Raw genomic sequence first — 20,070 nt, forward strand, 5'->3', positions numbered from 1 at the left:
ATGCGTAGGTTAGAGGGATTAGCGGGTAAAATATGTAGGGATATGGGGGTAGGGCCTGGGTGGGATTGTGGTCGGTGCAGACTCAATGGGCCGAATGGCCTCTTTCTGTACTGTAGGGATTCTATGATTCTATGATTTCTATGAAACCGGTGCACCCGGAGGAAACATACACAGACACGGGGAGAACGTGCAAACTCCACACAGACACGATGAAGAGATGTCGGTGTTGGACTGGAGTGGGCACAATAAGAAGCCTCACAACACCAGGTTTAAGTTGAAAAGGTTTATTTGGAATCACGAGCTGTCGGAGCGCTGCTCCTTCATCAGGTGAGTCAGTGCTCCAAAAGCTCATGATTCCAAATAAACCTGTTGGACTTTAACCTGGTTGTGTGAGACTTCTTATTGTCCACACAGACAGTGACCCAAGGCTAGAATTGAACCTGGGTCCCTGGTACTGTGAAACAACAGTGCTAACCACTGTGCCACTGTGGTGCCCTTTCAATCAGGTGACCATGACGTTCCTATTTTCCTGAAAGGAAATAAACCCAACTGTCTTCACTGACGCGCATAATGTTACAAAAAATGCAGATGTAGCATCTTAAGAACATAAGAACTAGAAGCAGGAGTAGGCCATCTGGCCCCTTGAGTCTGCTCCGCCATTCAATAAGATCATGGTTGATCTTTTCATGGACTCAGCTCCACTTACCCGCCCGCTCACCATAACCCTTAATTCCTTTACTGTTCAAACATTTATCTATCCTTGCCTTAAAAACATTCAATGAGGTAGCTTCAACCGCTTCACTGGGCAGGGAATTCCACAGATTCACAGCCCTTTGTCTGAAGAAGTTCCTCCTCAACTCAGTCCTAAATCTGCTCCTCCTTATTTTGAGGCCATGCCCCCTAGTTCTAGTTTCACCCGCCAGTGGAAACAACCTCCCTGCTTCTATCTGATCTATTCCCTTCATAATCTTATTTGTTTCTATAAGATCTCCCCTCATTCTTCTGAATTCCAATGAGTATAGCCCCAATCTACTCAGTCTCTCCTCATAAGCCAACCCTCTCAACTCCGGAATCAACCTAGTGAATCTCCTCTGCACCCACTCCAGTGCCAGTATATCCTTTCTCAAGTAAGGAGACCAAAACTGTACACAGTGCTCCAGGTGTGGCCTCACCAGCACCTTATACAAATGCAACATAATCTCGTTGTTTTTAAACTCCATCTTCCGAGAAAGGGGTTGAGAATTCCCTTATGTTCCGAATAGACTGTAAATATAAAACATTCCCATCTCGCTCCGGATTGACATCCTGCTGGATACCCAGCTTGTTGGAGCTCATTCAACATTCCATTAAACACTCGATCGGCGAGGACAAAGATGATCGAGGCCAGTTATTAAAACTGCAAATCTTTCCACTATTTCACATCACTCTCCAAAGGAGGAGCACGAAGATGTTCTAAAAGCAATCTCGCACAAAATACTTGAAATATGCATGTGGAACCTCAAAAGATACAATGACATTCACAATGAGGACAAAAGTTAAGCATCAACTTATGAAAATATTTTATTTTTTATTGTCTTCAGCCATTTAATTCTTCTTTCTGTGGAATAAAAATAAATTGAAAGCGCAGTTAGCTACAACACCTTGCGTTTTCGATAGTGCTCCTTACAGAAAGAGAGACAGAGGATGAACAAAGGGATCTCAGACCACTATTGGATGGAAAGAAAGGAAAGTTGATAGCAGCAGGAGTCGAAGGAGAATATCAATGTGTTTGGAGGCAATCAAGGCGCGGAGAAAGGGACGTAATTTTGGGAAGCATTTGGATACGCCAGGATTGGGGTGTTAAGGAAGGTTGATTAAGGTGAGGGTGTCCGTACGTGAAGGCTTTCTCAGTGGCCATTATTAGTGGAACGGAAGGTGCAGCCTTGTATTAGAGAAGCAAAGAGTATGTATGGAGGATGTGGTCTCTCATATTTGGTGTTAAAAATAGTGGTTCTTGTCTATCTTCTAAGCAGGACAGGCAGAACTCCACCGTGACTATTTGTATACATGTACTGGTAGGACATTTTCAAACCTAGGGTAAACATATCACTAATTAAACAAAGAAGACTACTTTGACTTGGGCATTGCCCAAGATGGCTGCATCCCCGAGGATATGCTGTATGGGGAGTTAGACTGTGCTAACAGGCCAGCCCAAAGCTTTGATTCCAGGGTGCTGTCAAAATAGACATGAGAGCTCCCCAACATCAACTATACCAAGTGGGAACCTCAAGCTGATGACTGGCACAAATGGCAACACCAGCTGTAGGCAGGAGTTGGGCATCACAGTGACATTTGGTTTCAGAAGCTTCAAAGCAGAAGCCAGCCCTGCAAACAAAGCATCAGCAGAGATTCCACCCCTACCCCACCCCCCCAGCCACAGTGCCAGCAAGGGACAACTTCATGTGTGGTAGACTTTGCCTCTTCCGACTTGACTTGTTCAGCTATCCAATGGAGTGCAGCAGATGATCTCATCTGACCTCAGCAGAATTTGAAGACTGCATTCCCATCATCCCTCACAGATGGGAGAATGCCAGTCGGTCTTATAAGTCTGCCACCTGGGAAGCAATCTGACGCAGCAAATTGCCTGCCGAATGTAGATATAAGCATATGAATTAGGAGGAGCAGGCCACTCAGCCCTTCAAGCCTGCTCTGCTATTCAATAAGCTGATCTGATTTTAACCACCACATTCCTGCCTACCCTGATAACTTTTCACCCCCATACTTATCAAGAATCTATCTACCTCTGCCTGAAAAACATTCAAAGACTCTCCTTACATCTCCTTTTACATAGAAACATATAAACTAGAAGCAGGAGGAGGCCATCCTGTCCTTTGAGCCTGCCCCACCATGCATTTTGATCATGGCTGATCATCCAATTGAATAACCTGATCCCATCTTCCCTCCATATCCTTTGATCCCTTTAGCCCCAAGAACTATATCTAATTTCTTCTTGAAATTGCACAAGAGAGAGTTCCAAAGACTCAAGATCCTCTGAGAGAAAAGATTTCTCCTCATCGTTGTCTTAAATTGACGACCTCTTATTTTGAACAGTGATCCTTTGTTCCAGATTTCCCCACAAGAGGAAACATCCTCTCCACATCCACCTTGTCAAGGTCCCTCAGGAACCTATGCATATAAATCAAGTTACCTGCTTCTAAACTCTGGCGCATACAAGCCTGGTCTGTCCAGCCTTTCCTCATAAGACAACCCACCCATTCCAGGTATGAATCGAGTAAACCTTCTCTGAACTGTTTCTAATGTATTTACATCTTTCATTAAACATGGAGAGCAATTCTGTACATGGTACTCCAGATGTGGTCTCACCAATGCCCTGTAAATCTGAAGCATAAACTCTCTACTTTTGTAACCAATTCCCTTTGCAATACATGATAACATTCTATTAGCTTTCTGAATTACTGGCTGTATCTGCATACTAATCTTTTGTGATTCATACACCAGGACACCCAGATCCCTCAGCATCTCAGAGTTCTGCAAACTCGCACCATTTAGATAATAGAAATTTGTCGTTCCATTGAAATTAAGAGGCGAAGCTAAAATCTACTCTTTAAAGTCAAAGCTTCAATAATGTTTGTGTGAGACACAGAAGTAAATAGGGAAAAAATATCTGCTTTAAAAATCAGACTTTTGTTCTCCAAAAATCTTCGAATGGAGGACTCAAAAACTGTCCAGATCAAATCTATGCTCTATCCAAGACTGCAAGAAACTACAAAGGGTCATGAACGAAGCCTAGTCCATCACCCAAACCAGCCTCCCATCCATTGACTCTGTCAACACTTTTTGCTGCCTCGGCAAAACAGCCAGCATAATTAAGGACCCCACACACCTCAGACAGACTCTTCCTCCTTCTTCCATTGGAAAAAAGATATAAAAGTCTGAGATCACCTACCAACCAACTCAAGAACAGCTTCTTCCCTGCTGCCATCAGATTTTTGAATGGACCTACTTCGCTTTACATTGATTTTTCTTTACACCCTAGCTACGACTGTAACATTACATTCTGCACTCTCTCCTTTCCTTCTCTATGAATGGTATGCTTTGTCGGTATAGTGCGCAAGAAATGATACTTTTCACTGTATGTTAATACATGTGACAATAATAAATCAAATCAAATAAAATCAGCTGGTGGCAACTTATTTGCACCACACCCATCATCTAATTGACAACACATTGGAATTGGGTGGCACGATGGTTAGCACTGCTGCCTCACTGCACCAGGGACCCTGGCTCATTTCCCGGCTTGGGTCACTGTGTGGAGTTTGCATGTTCTCCCCGTTTCTGCGTGGGTTTCCTCCAGGTGCCTCAATTTCCTCTCACATTACAGAGATGTGCAGGTTAGGTGGATTGACTGTGCTAAATTGACCATTAGTGCCAGGGGGATTAGGAGGGTAAGTATGCGGGGGATAGGGCCTGGGTGGGATTGTTGTTGGTGCAGGCTCAGTGGGCCGAATGGCCTCTTTCTGCACTGTAGGGATTCCATGATTCTATGGTAGAGGCCAGTTGTGAAAGACCAACATTTTGCTTATTAATTCAGTGAATGGGGATTGATACAAGGAGAGGGGAAAAGGCACTGTTATTGAACAAGGCGGACAAAGCAAATGAAACTTGTGATGATGGAGTCCAGGTGTCTCCGCATGTACCTCCATTTGTTCATGGATCCACTCTAGATATTCGGTGACCCTGGCGTACACTCCGGGTTTGTTCCGATTTGCACAGCCCGCTCCCCAGCTTGTAATTCCAACTAATTTCCACGTACTGTTCTCATCGCAGGCGAGGGGACCTCCACTGTCTCCCTGTTTACGCCCAAAGACAAACATTCAAAAGGTGAGCAGGAAATCCTGGATAAATTCCACTCCGAGTACGTGTGTGCAATTCACACAAAGATTTACTGGGATGCTACCGGGACTTGATGGTTTGAGTTATAAGGGGAGGCTGGATAGACTGAGACTTTTTTCCCTGGAGCTTAGGGTTGATCTTATAGAGGTCCATAAAATAAAGAGGGGCACAGATGATCAACATCTTTTCCCACAAGTAGGGGAGTCTAAAACTAGAGGGTATAGGTTTAAGGTGAGAGGGGAGAGATACAAAAGGATTTAGAGGGACAATTTTTTCACATAGAGGATGGCGAGTGTCTGGGACAAGCTGCCAGAGGTAGTAGTAGAGGCGGGTACAATTTTGTCTTTTACAAAGCATTTAGACAGTTACATGGGTAAGATGGGTATAGAAGGATATGGGCCAAACACAGGCAATTGGGACTAGCTTAGAGATAAAAAAGAGAAGGGCGGCATGGACAAGTTAGGCCGAAGGGCCTGTTTCCATGCTGTAAACCTCTATGATTTTATAAACGCACATGGGAATCACGGGATTTTAGGTTTCAGGTTGGAACACCCTGCTTCGGGGTCAGATAGGAGTCACGGCCCCACTCTCTGTCACCTGGCAGTGATTTGCCCCAATTTGGCCAATTAGTGGCCAGATGGCCGTCTCATTGTCCAGGTGATCCTCAAAATGGAGGGCCCACAAGAGGCCTGCTGCTCAGGTAAGGAAGAGGGAGGGTGCTCCACCCTGCAGCAAATTACAAAGATTTTAAATCAAAAACTGGCCAGAGTTGCTGGGCCACGACTGTGGAGGAAACACCTGCACAGGACTCAGGCTCAGGCAGGGAGGGCCTCAAAGCCTGCCAGGAGTGCTGCCCCTTCAGTTCTCCAGTGGGAAACCTCTCCAGGCAGCTGGTTCAGTCCCTGTATGCCTCATGGAGCCTGCACAGGCTGACTGGTCTATTCGGCCTCTGACAATAGCCCCTAGTAGACCTTTAAATGGCTTGTATTTGCTACTTGCCACTTGATGGTGGATAGCCCTTAGCCCTTTGAAGCCCTATCCTGCCTCGAAGAAAACAACTCCAGATCAGAATGGAGCTGGCAAATATTTTTAGACTTGCCCCATTCTGTATTCACCCCTGTATGGGGCAAAATTCAGTCCCAGGATCTCAACAATTGAAAACCTTTTCATTAACCTAACACCAAAATGCAAGCAATCTAACAGGCCCATATCGTCTATTCTCTGGATGGTCGTACCCTGGAAGATGCACTGACCCCGAAGGGTCATCCAGACTCGAATTGTTAACGCTATTCTCTCTCCACAGATGCTCCCAGGCCTGCTGAGATTTTCCAGCATTTTCTGTTTTTATTTCAGATTCCAGCATCCGCAATATTTTGCTTTTATCTGAATATTTTTTCACTTTGTGTGATGACCACTTTGAAATGTGCATAGTGTTGGAATCATTGAAGAATCATTGAATCCTACAGTGCAGAAGGAGTCCATTTGGCCCATCCAGCCTACACTGACATCAATTCCACTCAGACCCTTTCTCTGTAACCCCACATATTTACCCTGCTAGCCTCCCTGACATGAAGGGGCAATTTAGCATGGCCAATCAACCTAACTTACACATTTTTGGGACAATGGGAATAAACTGGAACACCCGGACACGGGGAGAACGTGCAAATTCCACATAAACAGTGACCCAAGGCCAGAATTGAACCTGGGTGCTGGCACTGTGAGGCGGCAGTGCTAACCACTTTGCCATCGTGCCGCCCCTGTCCTTTCAGATATTTTGCAAATAAAGTATATTTCTTCAAAAAAAAGTATGGGCTTTGAACCCTACTCTGGCTGGAACCTGTCTCCCTGCCCTAAGCGTGATGGAGGGTCAGAGTTGCCTTGGGGAAGGGAACTGAAGAAGAATTACGTCCACGGCTCGAGAAAGATTGGTGCTAATATTTTTCCTGCACCTTTAAAATGCATGGAAATGAATATTTACTGAGAGAAATAGGCATTCATGAGTAACGCACACTTCTATAGACAATAAAAGATACCAAAGTTAATTATAATTGGGAGACACCCTGAGGGTGAAGAGTTCTCCTGAGTGACCCATATGCTTAGTCTTGTGGTACATTTTGGATCCGTACCTGACAGGAATCGATACCTCCCTGAAGGTACCCAGCGCAAATCATTCTGGAGCTTATCCTCTTGTAGTAAACTTCAGGGCGGCTGCACACGTGATTGGATATGAGCGGAACCTGGGCCTCCATCAGGTTAAAAGAAATTTCATCTGCTGGATTACAAACGCAAATCATTTAGCACATTCCACTCAACGGAACGGAACACTCATAAACAGCACCGGCCCTGGGGTAGCTGGCAAAGTAACGGCGAGTTTAAGGGCATCTGATGGTATTAATGTGCAAATCATCCTGTGGCCAAGAACCCAGAAAGCACCAACAAGTCGCTGGACAGTTTGCGCCATTCCACCTCTAACCTCACAAAAACAGCAACCTGCCCTCATCCTCACTGAGTTTTATAAAGTGACTACTGTTACGCGTTAACCGTCCATTAAAGATTTTTAAAGTTTATTTATTAGTGTCACCTAGTAGGCTTACATTAACACTGCAATGAAGTTGCTGTGGAAATCCTCTAGTCACCACACTCCGGCGCCTGTTCAGGTACACTAAGGGAGAATTTAACATGGCCAATGCACCTAACCGGCACATCTTTCGGACTGTGGGAGGAAACCGGAGCACTGGGAGGAAACCCATGCAGACACTGGGAGAACAGGGAGAAACTCCACACAGACAGTGACCTGAGCCAGGAATAGAAGCCAGGTCCCTGGTGCTGTGAGGCAGCAGTGCTAACCATTGTGTCACGGTTCAGAAAGTTAGGACTGGAACTTAACAGCGTAAGTAACTTTCAAAGGGGACGATTTATGTCACTCAAGCTCTCCGCCCCAGGAAGAGGCTTATATTTAAACCATAAAGGTTAATTCCTACATGTAGTACATTGTAATTAGGGATTTTTAAAATTCAAAATTTAACATTTTTTTCTTTCTTTTTCTTTCAGTCTCTCTTGTCTCCCCCTTAATTCATTCTTTCTCTCTCTTTGTCTTCTTCCGATTTGCCTCTAATTCGCTCTATTTCTCTCTTTTCTATTCTTAAGTCACACTGAGTGAGATCTAGCCCCATTTTTCACTTAAGGTCTCAGATGCCAATAGCCTCCGCTATCAGCTCACACCTCCAGTAACTTGCAAGCCAAATAATGTTCCAACTGAAGATTGAGGGAAGAATTGTAAATAACAGGGACACGCTTAAGATGTGTTGTTCCAGCAACTTCTGGGCTGGTACTTCTAATTTCCAAAGGGATGGAAAAGCTCATTACAGTCAATTAATTGGACTCAAAGTTAAAAAATAATTTCAAAAGTCTACTGCTTGTCCTTTCCCAATAATCTACCCAGCTACCTTTTTAATATCCTGATTGCAAGAAGAAATTAGATATAGCTTTTGGGGCTGAAGGGATCAAGGGATATGGGGGAAAGGTGGGGGGGGGATTAGGATATTGAATTCGATGATCAGCCATGAATGGCAGAGCAGGCTCAAAGGGCCAAATGGCCTACTCCTGCTTCTATTTTCTATCTTTCTAGATGATCATAGGCTGCTCTCCCCTTTGAAGGAAGAGAGCTGACTGGTGGTGATTTAACCTGAGGATAATCCCACCTCAGGTGAGGGGCAAGGGTGAGAAGGTGGGGCCTTCATGAATAACCTCAGCCAGTACAGGAATTGAACCTGCGCTGTTGGCATTGCTCTTTATCACGAACCAGCTGTCCAGCCACTTTATCTAAACCGAGTCAAATGTTACCCTTTTACTCTTCCCAACCTTACTCCACTCCTATTTCAGACCCTTTCTATGGGGCAACTCCGTGATCAGTACAGCTCATCAGCCCACTCACTCAAGTGGCCATTCTTTGACCTCAGCAGGCAGTTTGAACATGAGGGTTGGATTTTATCCAAAGCTTCCACTCGTTACGTGCATTTCGCAGCAGGAATCATTCCACCATTCAGGAGCAGGGACCCCTGGCTGACCTTTCACCTCCTTGACCCAGGAACATGGAGCCCATAGCTGTGCTGCTTCAATGGTGCAATCATTTCCAAAAACTCTATTTACCTCCTCCATCGGTCAGACCCCATCCTGAAATCCAGCAGGGTTTACCTTCCCCAAAGTCCTGCCCTGAATTGGGAAGGCAGATCGGCTGAATCCAATCTGTGTCGAAAGAAAAATCTGCAAGTCATTCACTGGAAGAACTTTTCAAAACTGGAATCTCAAAACAAAATCCGAAAATAGCACAGGTTTAAATAAAACACACACATCTTTGATTTCCTTGAGTTGATTAACATTTTTTGAGGGGTGGTGGGACCTTGAAAGAGAAACAGTGGATGAATAACTTTCTCTTTTGCCATTCTAGAGATTAGGGGCCAGTTAGCAACAGGTATGGCGCATCAGTAAAAATTGGGGATGTGGAAGGGAATAGAATTGGAGGAATGCAGCGTTTCCAGTGTGCTGGTCTGGAGGAGGTGGCACGGTGGCACAGTGGTTAGCACTGCTGCCTCACAGCTCCAGGGACCTGGGTTCGATTCCCAGCTTGGATCGCTGTCTGTGTGGAGTTTGCACATTCTCCCCGTGTCTGCGTGGGTTTCGTCCGGTTGCTCCGGTTTCCTCCCACACTCCAAAGATGTGCAAGTTAGGTGCATTGCCCATGCTAAATTTCCCTTTAGTTTCCCGGGATGCGTAGATTAGAGGGGTTAGTGGGGTAAGTATGTAGGGTTACGGGGATAAGGCCAAGGTGGGATTGTTGTCAGTGCAGGCCTGATGGGCCGAATGGCCTCCTTCTGCGCTGTAGGGATTCTATGATTCATTTTTAAGGTTGGAGAGGGGTAAGGCCAGGGTGGATTTTGAAAAACAGGGATGGGAATTTTAAAATTGAGACACTGCTGGAGCAAGATCCAATTCTTTGGCTGGAATCTTCTGGCCATTCCCACCAGTGGGATTCTCTGGTCCTACTGCAGTGAATGGAGATTTCGCTGAGCGTCAAGTTCTCCGTCCCACGCTCACAGCAGTCAGGAAAGTCCGGCCCTACATCTCCCTCTCAGCTTCTCGGAAGACCTTTCCTCAGTCTTGCCTCAATCCAGCTGGACTCCAGGAGGTAACAGGCACTCTGAATCTTACCTGGATCAATCTGGGAGTCCTTGGACTGCTGAGCAATGCCAGTCCCAGAGAATGGAATGACGTTTCGGGTTGTTGATTCAAAGTAAAGCTCTCTCCACTCTGACCACAGCCCAACACAATCCTTGGCAAAGAAACATCAGCCTATTGCACTTAAGTGAGATTTCCATCTCCCAAATCAGCAATCTTCCTAATCCCTGATCAAGCCTAGACCTGGCTGTGTTGAGGTGTTCACATTTGAAGAGGATTTAATCTCAGTAGAATTCTTGTATTGTGAAATGCCTGTTTGGAACACTAGTCGTTTGTGTAGCCAATCTTGTGTGTTGTGTCAGTATTTTCTGCTAGTTGGTATATAATTATCTACTGTTTTTGTGCTGTAGGATCCGGTTAAGGAGGAAAATGTATTCCGAATGCACCCAGATTCATTTTCCAACTGCAATGTTACAGTTCAGTGAAGAAGAGAGATTTTTAACCAATCTATTTGGGCTCAATCCTGACCCAATTCATGAAGTCTAAAGATGTGTGGGTTAGATGCATTGGCCATACTAAATTGCCCCTTAGTGTCCCGGGATGCATAGGTTTGAGGGATTAGCGGGACAAATATGTGGGGTTATGGGGATAAGATGGGATTGTTGTTGGTGCAGACTCGATGAGCTGAATGGCCTCCTTCTTCACTGTAGGGTTTCTATGAATGGAAAGGTTGCTTTTTAATGCAGCACGGTGGCACAGTGGTTAGCACTGCTGTCTCACAGCGCCAGTGACCTGGGTTTGATTCGCGGCTTGGGTCACTGTCCGTGTTGAGTTTGCACGTTCTCCCCGTGTCTGCGTGGGTTTCCTCTGGGTGCTCTGGTTTCCTCCCACAGTCCAAAGCTGTGCGGGTTAGGTGAGTTGACCATGCTAAATTGCCCCTTAGTGTCAGGGGGACTAGCTAGGGTAAATACACGGGGTTGCAGGAATAGGGCTTGGGTGGGATTGTGATTGGTGCAGGCTCGATGGGCCAAATGGCCTCTTTAATCACTGTGGGGATTCTATGAACACGTCCCATTAAACAATTGCCATCACATTTTCTTTTCAGAATGTGTCCAAAAAACCAAAGTTAGGGCTCTTTCCGTGAGCTTGGCAAATGCGAGGTGAAGTTACCGTTAAACGTCAGTGGCCTCTCCAGTTTTATGAGTGCAATGTCGTAATCGTAGCTCCGTTCTTTGTATTTCTTGTGGTGTATGATCTTCTCCACAATGTAGGAAGAACTTTCAGTCAGAGGTTGTTTCACAATTCCAACGTAGATTTTCCACGAGGCGATAAATAAAAACCTGAGACCACAACGGATACGTTTGAGTTAGACCGTGCGGTATAGAAATGCCCATCCCATGATCCACTCCACGGTGGAACAGTGGTTAGCACTGCTGCCTCGCAGCGCCAGGGACCCGGGTTCGATTCCCAGCTCGGGTCATTGTCTGTGTGGAGTTTGCACGTTCTTCCCGTGTCTGTGTGGGTTTCCTCCGGGTGCTCCGGTTTCCTCCCGCAGTCTGAAAGACGTGCTGGTTAGGGGCATTGGCCATGCTAAATTCTCCCTCGGTGTACCCGAACAGGCGCCAGAGTGTGGCGACTAGGGGATTTTCACAGTAACTTTATTGCAGTGGGCACAGTCCAATGCCGGCACCTCCACTACATTGCAGTGTTAATGTGAGCCTACTTGTGACACTAATAAATAAACTTTCAAATAAACCTAAACCCTCACCCCCCGCCCTCCCCCCACGTGAGAAACCAGATTTACAGCAAGTGTGAGAGTTAAAATCTCAATGCGAGTCATGGTTTTTAATGTTTATCTCTGCCTTTTCAGGTGCTGGTCCAGGGGCATCTTTTTTATATATAGGATGTGGGCGTCACTGGCTGGGTCAGCACTTGTTGCCCATCCCTGATTACCCTTCAACTGTGCGGCTTGTTAGACCATTTCAGAGTGGCCTAATTCTGTTCCTATATCTTATGGTCTTACCTGCGCAGAGCAGACTTGAAAAGTTCAAACGGCTTGCTCCTATTTTGCATGTTTCTATGTTCCATTACTGTCAGCGCCAGCTAAAGCAGTGGCCACTGCCAGTATTTTTTTTATTCATTTGTGGGACGTGGGCATCGCTGGCTGGGCCAGCATTTATTGCCCATCCTTAGTTGCTCTTGAGAAGGTGGTGGTGAGCTGCCTTCTTGAATTGCTGCAGTTCACGTGCTGTGGGTTGACACCCAAGCTTGCAGGAGGGATCGATTGGCCATGGACCTAAGGTAGAGATGAGTTGGGCAGGATTGGAGTTGGGGAGTGGGGCTCATGTGCGAGAGGAGGATAGGAGGGTTAGAAGCAAAAACCGGAGGGTTGGGGTTGGGGGAGGGAAGGGGTGGTGGCTGATAACGGACCTCTCAATTGGACACAGAATGCCCATGACCAAGGGACCCCCCCCGCCCCGCCTTCCCACCCCACCCCACCCCACCTCCCCCAGTGCACCAGTGGTTGCTGGATGGCCTCACCAGACGGTGAGTCCCCTGCTGGTTGAATTGCAGCAACAGTGGGATGAAACCCTTAAGTGATCCTTTAATGGCCACTGAAGGGCCTCAATTGACCTCCAGATGAGAAGGCTGCCTGGAAGTCTTCCTGCCGTGGGAATGATCAGTGGAAAGCAGGAAGACAGAAGGATTTCTACCCTATACCCTCCAAGCTGATCACACAGCACCCCCCCAACCATCTGCAGATTCACAGGGATCGGGGTGAGGGGGTATTAAATTGTGCCCCGGAAGGGGGAATGTGACTTACTTAACAACGCAGTGTGCAGCGGTTGCGATCCACTGTGAGGCGATGATAGATCCTCCACAGAGGTGATGTCCATCCAGGTGAAGACTTGCCTGCCATGGCCACTGGCCAGCCACCGAGAGATTCCCACCAACAATTCGAGACGAATATCTGGGCCGCGAGCCACACTCTGTGAAAGGGAAGTCACACAAATTTCAGAGCAAACTACGCACCATCGAGGTTTTCTTCTTCTCTTCCCTCCTCACTGCCTGTGCTTCTCCCTTCATCTTAGAGCCATGTATGGCACCGGAGGAGGCCATTTACAAAGAACAAAGAAAGATATAGCACAGGAACAAGCCCCTTGGCCTCCAAGCCCGTGCTGATCATGCTGCTCTAACTAAACTGAAAAAAACCTTCTGCCCTTACTCGGTCTGTATCCCTCTATTCCCTCCCTATTCATGTACCCATCCAGATGCCTCTTAAATGTTGCTAATGTGCCTGCTTCCACCACCTCCTCTGGCAGCGCATTCCAGACACCCACCACTCTCTGCGTGAAAAACTTGCCCTGCACATCTCCCTTAAACTATCCCCTTCTCACCTTGAACCTGTGCCCCCTTGTTATTGACATTTCCACCTTGGGAAAAAGCCTCTGACTATCCATCCTGTCTATGCCTCTCATAATTTTGTAGACTTCTATCAGTCTTCCCTCAGCCTCCGTCTTTCCAGTGAAAACAAAGTAAAGTTAAAGTTTATTTATTAGTCACAAGTAAGGCTTACATTCACACTGCAGTGAAGTTACTGTGAAATTCCCCCAGTTTATTCTAGCTTATCCTCGTTATCCTAGTTATCCAATCCTAGTTTATTCAACCTATCCTCATAGCCAACACCCTCGAGACCAGGCAACATCCTGGTGAACCTTCTTTGCACTCTCCCCAAAACTTCCATGACCTTCTGCTGGTGTGGTGACCAGAACTGCACACAATATTCCAAATGCGGCCGAACCCAGGTTTTAACCCATCATGGTCCATGGCGTCACTCTGTAGTGCAATCCAATTAGTTCTGTTCCGTTCATTGATCCCCCTGGTCCTGCAAGTGTCCACCCAACATCCTTTTGAAATCTTTCATCATCTCGTCTTCCACCATGTGTGAGATATTGCACTTTGGAAGGACAAACCAAAGAAGAACGTACAGGGTAAATGGTAGGACTCTGAAGAGTGCAGTTGAACAGAGGGATCTGGGAATACAGGTACAGAGTTCCCTAAAAGTGACGTCACAGGTGGATAGGGTCGTAAAGAGTGCCTTTGGTACATTGGCCTTTATAAATCGGAGTATCGAGTATAAAAGTTGGAGTGTTATGGTAAGGTTATATAAGGCATTGGTGAGGCCGAATTTGGAGTATTGTGTACAGTTTTGGTCACCTAGTTACAGGAAGGATGTAAATAAGATTGAAAGAGTGCAGAGAAGGTTCACAAGGATGTTGCCGGGACTTGAGAAGCTGAGTTACAGAGAGAGATTGAATAGGTTGGGACTTTATTCCCTGGAGCGTAGAAGATTGAGGGGAAATTTGATAGAGGTGTATAAGATTTTGATGGGTATAGATAGAGTGAATGCAAGCAGGCTTTTTCCGCTGAGGCTAGGGGAGAAAAAAACCAGAGGGCATGGGTTAAGGGTGAAAGGAGAAAAGTTTAAAGGGAATATTAGGGGGGGCTTCTTCACGCAGAGAGTGGTGGGAGTGTGGAATGAGCTGCCAGATAAAGTGGTAAATGCGGGGTCACTTTTAACATTTAAGAAAAACTTGGACGGGTTCATGGATGAGAGGGGTGTGGAGGGATATGGTCCAAGTGCGGGTCAGTGGGACTAGGCATAAAATGGTTCGGCACAGACAAGAAGGGCCAAAAGGCCTGTTTCTGAGCTGTAATTTTCTATGGTTCTATGGTTCATAGTCACAGGCAGTGAGTTCCACGTTACCACCACTCTGTGTAAAAATACTTCTTTTTCACACCACCATCACCCACCTCACTGCCAACCAGTGTTCCCCACACTCATGCTCACCCTCATCTCATTTACCCAAAATCTGAAATCTATGTCCACGAGCCCTCATACTATCAGCTAATGGGAACAGTGTTTCATTGTGTACCTCAGTGAAATCTCCCCTTTGCTCGAAGGAGAACAACCCCAGCCTCTCCAAACCTACCCCAGTCCAAAATGTGTGGATAGGTGGATTGACCATGCTAAATAGCCCCTTAGAGTCAGGGGGACTAGCTGGGGTAAATGCATGGGGTTATGGGGATAGGGGCTGGGTGGGATTGTTGCCGGTGCAGACTCGATAGGCCGAATAGGCTCCTTCTGCACTGTCGGGATTCTATGATTCTAACCTTGGAGATAACATACCTCATTCCTGGAACCATTCTGGTAAATCTCCTCTGCACCCTCTCAAGGACCCTCACAGTTTCCTACAACATGGTGCCCAGGACTGGGCAGAGTACTCTCATTGTGGCCGAACCCTGAGCTCTATAAAGATTCAACATCACTTTCCTGATTTTGTGCTCAGTACCTGCATTGATGAAGCCCAAGATCATTTAGTTTGCTAACCACTCTCTCAGTATGGTCTGTACATGCACCCCAGCAGCCCCTCTGTTCCTGCACACTCTTTAGAACTATCTTTAAACCTACATTGCCTTTCCCTTACCTTATCACTTCTGCCTCTCCTGCACCGTCCTCCTCCCGCTACCCTTTAAACTTTTTCTCCTTCACTCACACTCTCACCTCACACCTCCTGTAACAATGATCTCCAACCCTCACCACTCACTCCTTCATCCCTCTAATGATTACTCTACCTCCCTCATTTCTCCCTCTCTCACACCTTCTTTAACACTCATTTGCGCTCTTTCCTTCCCTCGACACACACTTTCTCCCTAACTCACCCCTTCTCCTCCATTCATCCTTGGATCCTCTCCTTCCCTCCCTCACTTTCACATCCATACCCTCACTCCTTATATTCACTCTAGTTCCTGAACTCCTTCACTTCCTTCTGCTCTATTTTAAAAATATTTTCCCACCCAGCCTGGATCCCTCTCCTGTCCTTTCTGGCTCTCGTCTCAATTGGCACGGTGGCACAGTGGTTAGCACCGCTGTCTCACAGCTCCAGGGACCTGGGTTCGATTCCCAGCTTGAGTTACTGTCTGTGTGGAGTTTGCACGTTCTCCCCGTGTCTGCGTGGGTTTCCTCCGGGTGCTCCGGTTTCCTCCCACAGTCTGAAAGAGATGCTGGTTAAGTGAATTGACCCGAACAGGCGCCGGAATGTGGCGACTGCAGGATTTTCACAATAACTTCATTGCAGTGTTAATGTAAGCCTACTTGTGACACTGATAATAATTAAGTATATAATGAGGCTCAGATCTAATTTGGGTGGAATTGCTGCTCGTTCAAAAATTGCACCGGGCTATTGTCATGTAGTGCTTATGCTGCGTGCTGAACTTTTCTGCCTACTACCTACCCGTTTTCACAGGAAAATGCAAATAACAATCATCCTCTTAGCAAATGCTAACCCCAAACCTGTGAACGTCAACACTTCAATCTACCCTCCAACAGGTGGTGCTGTTGTACCACTAAATGGCATTGGTCTCAGCAGTGCCACTTGTCGTCAATGAGTGGTACTGCACCCTAACAACTTCATTTATTTAATTTATCAAGTGCTGGGCTCATGTGAGATTTGCAGCATCTTTCCATTTACTACCGATCACTTTGTCACAATATTTTGTCTGTTCGTCTAATTTCCATCAACCACTCCCTCAATATGGGTAGCATGGTGGTTAGCACAGCTGCTTCACAGCGCCAGAGACCCAGGTTTAATTCCGGTCTCGGGTCACTGTCTGTGTGGGGTTTGCACGTTCTCCCCGTTTCTGCGTGGGTTTCCTCTCTCATTCCAAAGCTGTGCAGGTTAGGTGGATTGGCCATGCTAAATTGCCCCTTGGTATCCCAAGAGTTGTAGGTTGGGATCAGCGGGGAAAATATGTGAGGTTACGGGGATAGGGCCTGGGTAAGATGCCCTGTCAGAGGGTCGGTGCCGACTCGATGGGCTGAATGGCCTCCTTCTGCACTGTAGGGATTCTATGATGAAAACATTTCCGATAACTGGTGTTTCTGGATGGATTTCCAGACTGGAATGGAATGAGTGTGGTGTGCTACATAAGGTATTGCAGTTGTGTGGGACACACTGGATGGAGCAGGTCTTTCTCTGTCCCCCTTTTGTTCCTATGTTTTTATGATTCCCGACTTGGGTCACTGTCTGTGTGGAGTTTTCACGTTCTCCCCATGTCTGTGTGGGTTTCCTCCGGGTGCTCCGGTTTCCTCCCACAGTCCAAAAATGTGCGGGTTAGGTTGAATGGCCATGTTAAATTGCCCCTAGTGTCAGGGAGATTAGCAGGGTAAATACGTGGGGTTACGGGGATAGGACCTGGGTGGGATTGTTGTCGGTGCAGGCTCGATGGGCTGAATGGCCTCCTTCTGCACTGTCGGGATTCTACGATTCTATAACATTTTATGTGGCCCCTGTGGCATGGTATCTTTAACCTGAGAGAACAGTTAATAAAGCATACTGTATTTTAGATTTTATTAGGGGCATAGTGTACAAGAGCAAGGGAGCTATGTTGAACTTGCACAAGATACGAATTAGACCTCAGCTGGAATACCACATCCAATCCTGGGACCTGCACTTCAGGAATGATGTGAGCACATTGGAGAGAGTGTGGGAGAGGTTTATAAGAATGGTTCCAGGGATGAGGAACTTCAGTTATGAAGATAGATTGGAGAGGTTGGAACTGTTCTTCATGTAGAAGAGAGAGCTAAGAGATTTGATGGAGGTATTCGAAATCATGAGAGGTTTGGACAGAGTAGATGGGGAGAAACTATCCCCGCACAGAAAGGATTGAGAACGAGAGCGCAGACATTTAAAGTAATTGCCAAAAGAAGCAAAAGCAACGAGAGGAAAAGCTTTTCCACGCAGCGAGGAGTTAGGATCTGGAATGCACTGCCTGAGAGCGTGGTGGAGACGGGTTTGGCCGAGGCATTCACAAGGGAATTAGGCTGTTATCTGAAAAGGAACAAATGCAGGGTTACGGGGAGCAGGTGGGAGAACGTCACAAGGTGAATTCCTCATTCAGAGAGCCAGGATGGACAAGATGGGCCAAATGGCCTCCTTCTGTGCTGTAACAATTCTGTGTATCTGTTCAGGCTGCTATGTCAATGCAAGTTTCTCTTTCCCATTTTGGAAAAGGAGTTTCTGTGTTAGTTAACAGTTAAAATTGTATGAGGTGGTATTTTCTCAATGTATTTGCATTAAGTTCCTCTGCTATATCAACAGAAAATAGCCAAAAGCAGCTCACTGGAGCTTTTCTGAAAATATGGTGACACCAAATGAGCTGATCACACCTATTTTGATATTATTGTTTCTTCTTCGAGGTTCCTCATCGCCAATATCCCTCCTGTTTTGCCTCACCTTTCGTGGCTTGACCCCAGACATTCCTAAAGTGGCAGGTCAGAGTTTAGAGGTCAGCAATTTGTCGGGGATTGGTTGAGTTTCATTTTCGTAATTCCAATGCATTCTTGGGACATCAGTGACCGTCGTACCAGAGCAGTCTCACCTCGCTTCGTATTAATTGCACTGTTTCATCAAGAATGCAGCATTGATTGAGAAAGGAGTCGGTTTATTAATCTTCGGTTCTTGCTAAACACCACTGTTTCCTATTCTGTGCCAAATCCCGCTCACCCATCACTCCAACTCTTGCTGATCTATCTTGACTTCAGCTCCAGTGACACCTCCAATTTAAAATTCTCAGCCTTGTGTTTAGAGACCCTTCTCTGTAACCTTCTATGATGGTAGAGCTTTCCCCCCACCGCCCCCCCCGCCCACACCACCCCCCCCACCCCCCGCCGGCCCCCAGAACATTCCATTCCTTCAACTCTGACCTCCGACCTCCCTCCACTCCTCTTCTGCACCATTGGCGACTGTTGTATGTTGTTCTGTTGCTGCCTCATGAAGAACATTAGTGGCTTGTATATTGGAACTGTCGATTCTTAGACATAACTGTAAATATATAGTATCTAGCCCTGCTCCCTCAATGTAAACTTCTACCCTTCTACACACTTCTCGACTACAGAACTACTACCATGGTCATGTGACTCCCCATTACATCATCATGTGGGTGGTACTGTTCCAGTCCCACATTAACCCTTTCAGTCCCGAACACCACAATGACAATGCCTTAAATCAGCTAAACATCCTTCCATTTCCAAACAAAGGAACATAGAAGCAGGGGTAGGCCGCCTAGTCCTTGTAGCCTACCCCACCGTTCAGTAAGGTCATGGCTGATCTTGTTGTGGTTTCAGCTCCACTTTCCTGTCTGACCCCCCCACCCCCATCCTCACAATAAACCACCCCATCTCTCTCCCTCCCCTCCTTAAAGCTTATTCTCTGCTGCCATCGGACTTTTGAATGGACCAACGTTATATTAAGTTGATCTTACTCTACACCCTAGCTATGACTGTAACACTACATTCTCCTTTCCTTCTCTATGAACGGTATGCTTTGCCGGTATAGCATGCAAAGAACAATATTTTTCACTGTATCCCAATATATGGTTAGCACTGCTGCCTCACAGCGCTAGGGACCCGGGTTCGATTCCCGGCTTGGGTCACTGTCTGTGCGGAGTTTGCACATTCTGCCCGTGTCTGCGTGGGTTTTCTCCGGGTGCTCCAGTTTCCTCCCACAGTTCGAAAGACGTGCTGGTTAGGTACATTGGTCATGCTAAATTCTCCCTCAGTGTACCCGAACAGGCGCCCGAGTGTGGCGACTGGGGGATTTTCACAGTAACTTCATTGCAGTGTTAATGTAAGCCTCCTTGTGACACTAATAAATACAATTTTAAAAATGTAACAATAATAAATCAAATCAAATCAAATCTGATAAAGCCCTTCATTAAAACATTGATCTTTAACCAAGACTTTGGTCACCTGTCCTAATATTGCCTTATGTGACCAACTACGGGAAGCGTTTTGGGACACGTTTCTACTTGAAACTGTTGTGAATAATAATCAACTTCTTCAAGGCACTGGAAGAGGATCCTTTCTCCATGAAACTCACCTAAACATTTCAGCGACGTCACCTTTCCTGAATTACACTCGGTGCTGCAAAGCAAAGGGAA

General features: G+C 46.4%; 1 protein-coding gene across 2 annotated transcripts in view; it reads right to left on the minus strand.

The window, feature by feature from the left end:
- Nucleotides 1–1,537: 1,537 nt before the first annotated feature.
- The window catches only part of tmprss3a (transmembrane serine protease 3a), a 39,292-nt gene continuing 20,759 nt past the window's right edge, over nucleotides 1,538–20,070 (minus strand). For both annotated transcript variants that reach the window (XM_078232068.1, XM_078232069.1), the window contains 7 exons: nucleotides 20,010–20,053; nucleotides 12,893–13,058; nucleotides 11,239–11,408; nucleotides 9,043–9,138; nucleotides 7,020–7,165; nucleotides 4,698–4,850; nucleotides 1,538–1,597 (listed from right to left, as the gene is read on the minus strand). In XM_078232068.1, coding sequence (XP_078088194.1) covers nucleotides 1,577–1,597; nucleotides 4,698–4,850; nucleotides 7,020–7,165; nucleotides 9,043–9,138; nucleotides 11,239–11,408; nucleotides 12,893–13,058; nucleotides 20,010–20,053 — 796 coding nt within the window. In that variant the 3' untranslated portion in view covers nucleotides 1,538–1,576. The remainder of the gene's footprint in view (nucleotides 1,598–4,697; nucleotides 4,851–7,019; nucleotides 7,166–9,042; nucleotides 9,139–11,238; nucleotides 11,409–12,892; nucleotides 13,059–20,009; nucleotides 20,054–20,070) is intronic.

This window comes from Mustelus asterias, chromosome 17 (assembly GCF_964213995.1).
Source record: "Mustelus asterias chromosome 17, sMusAst1.hap1.1, whole genome shotgun sequence".
Lineage (NCBI taxonomy): Eukaryota > Metazoa > Chordata > Chondrichthyes > Carcharhiniformes > Triakidae > Mustelus > Mustelus asterias.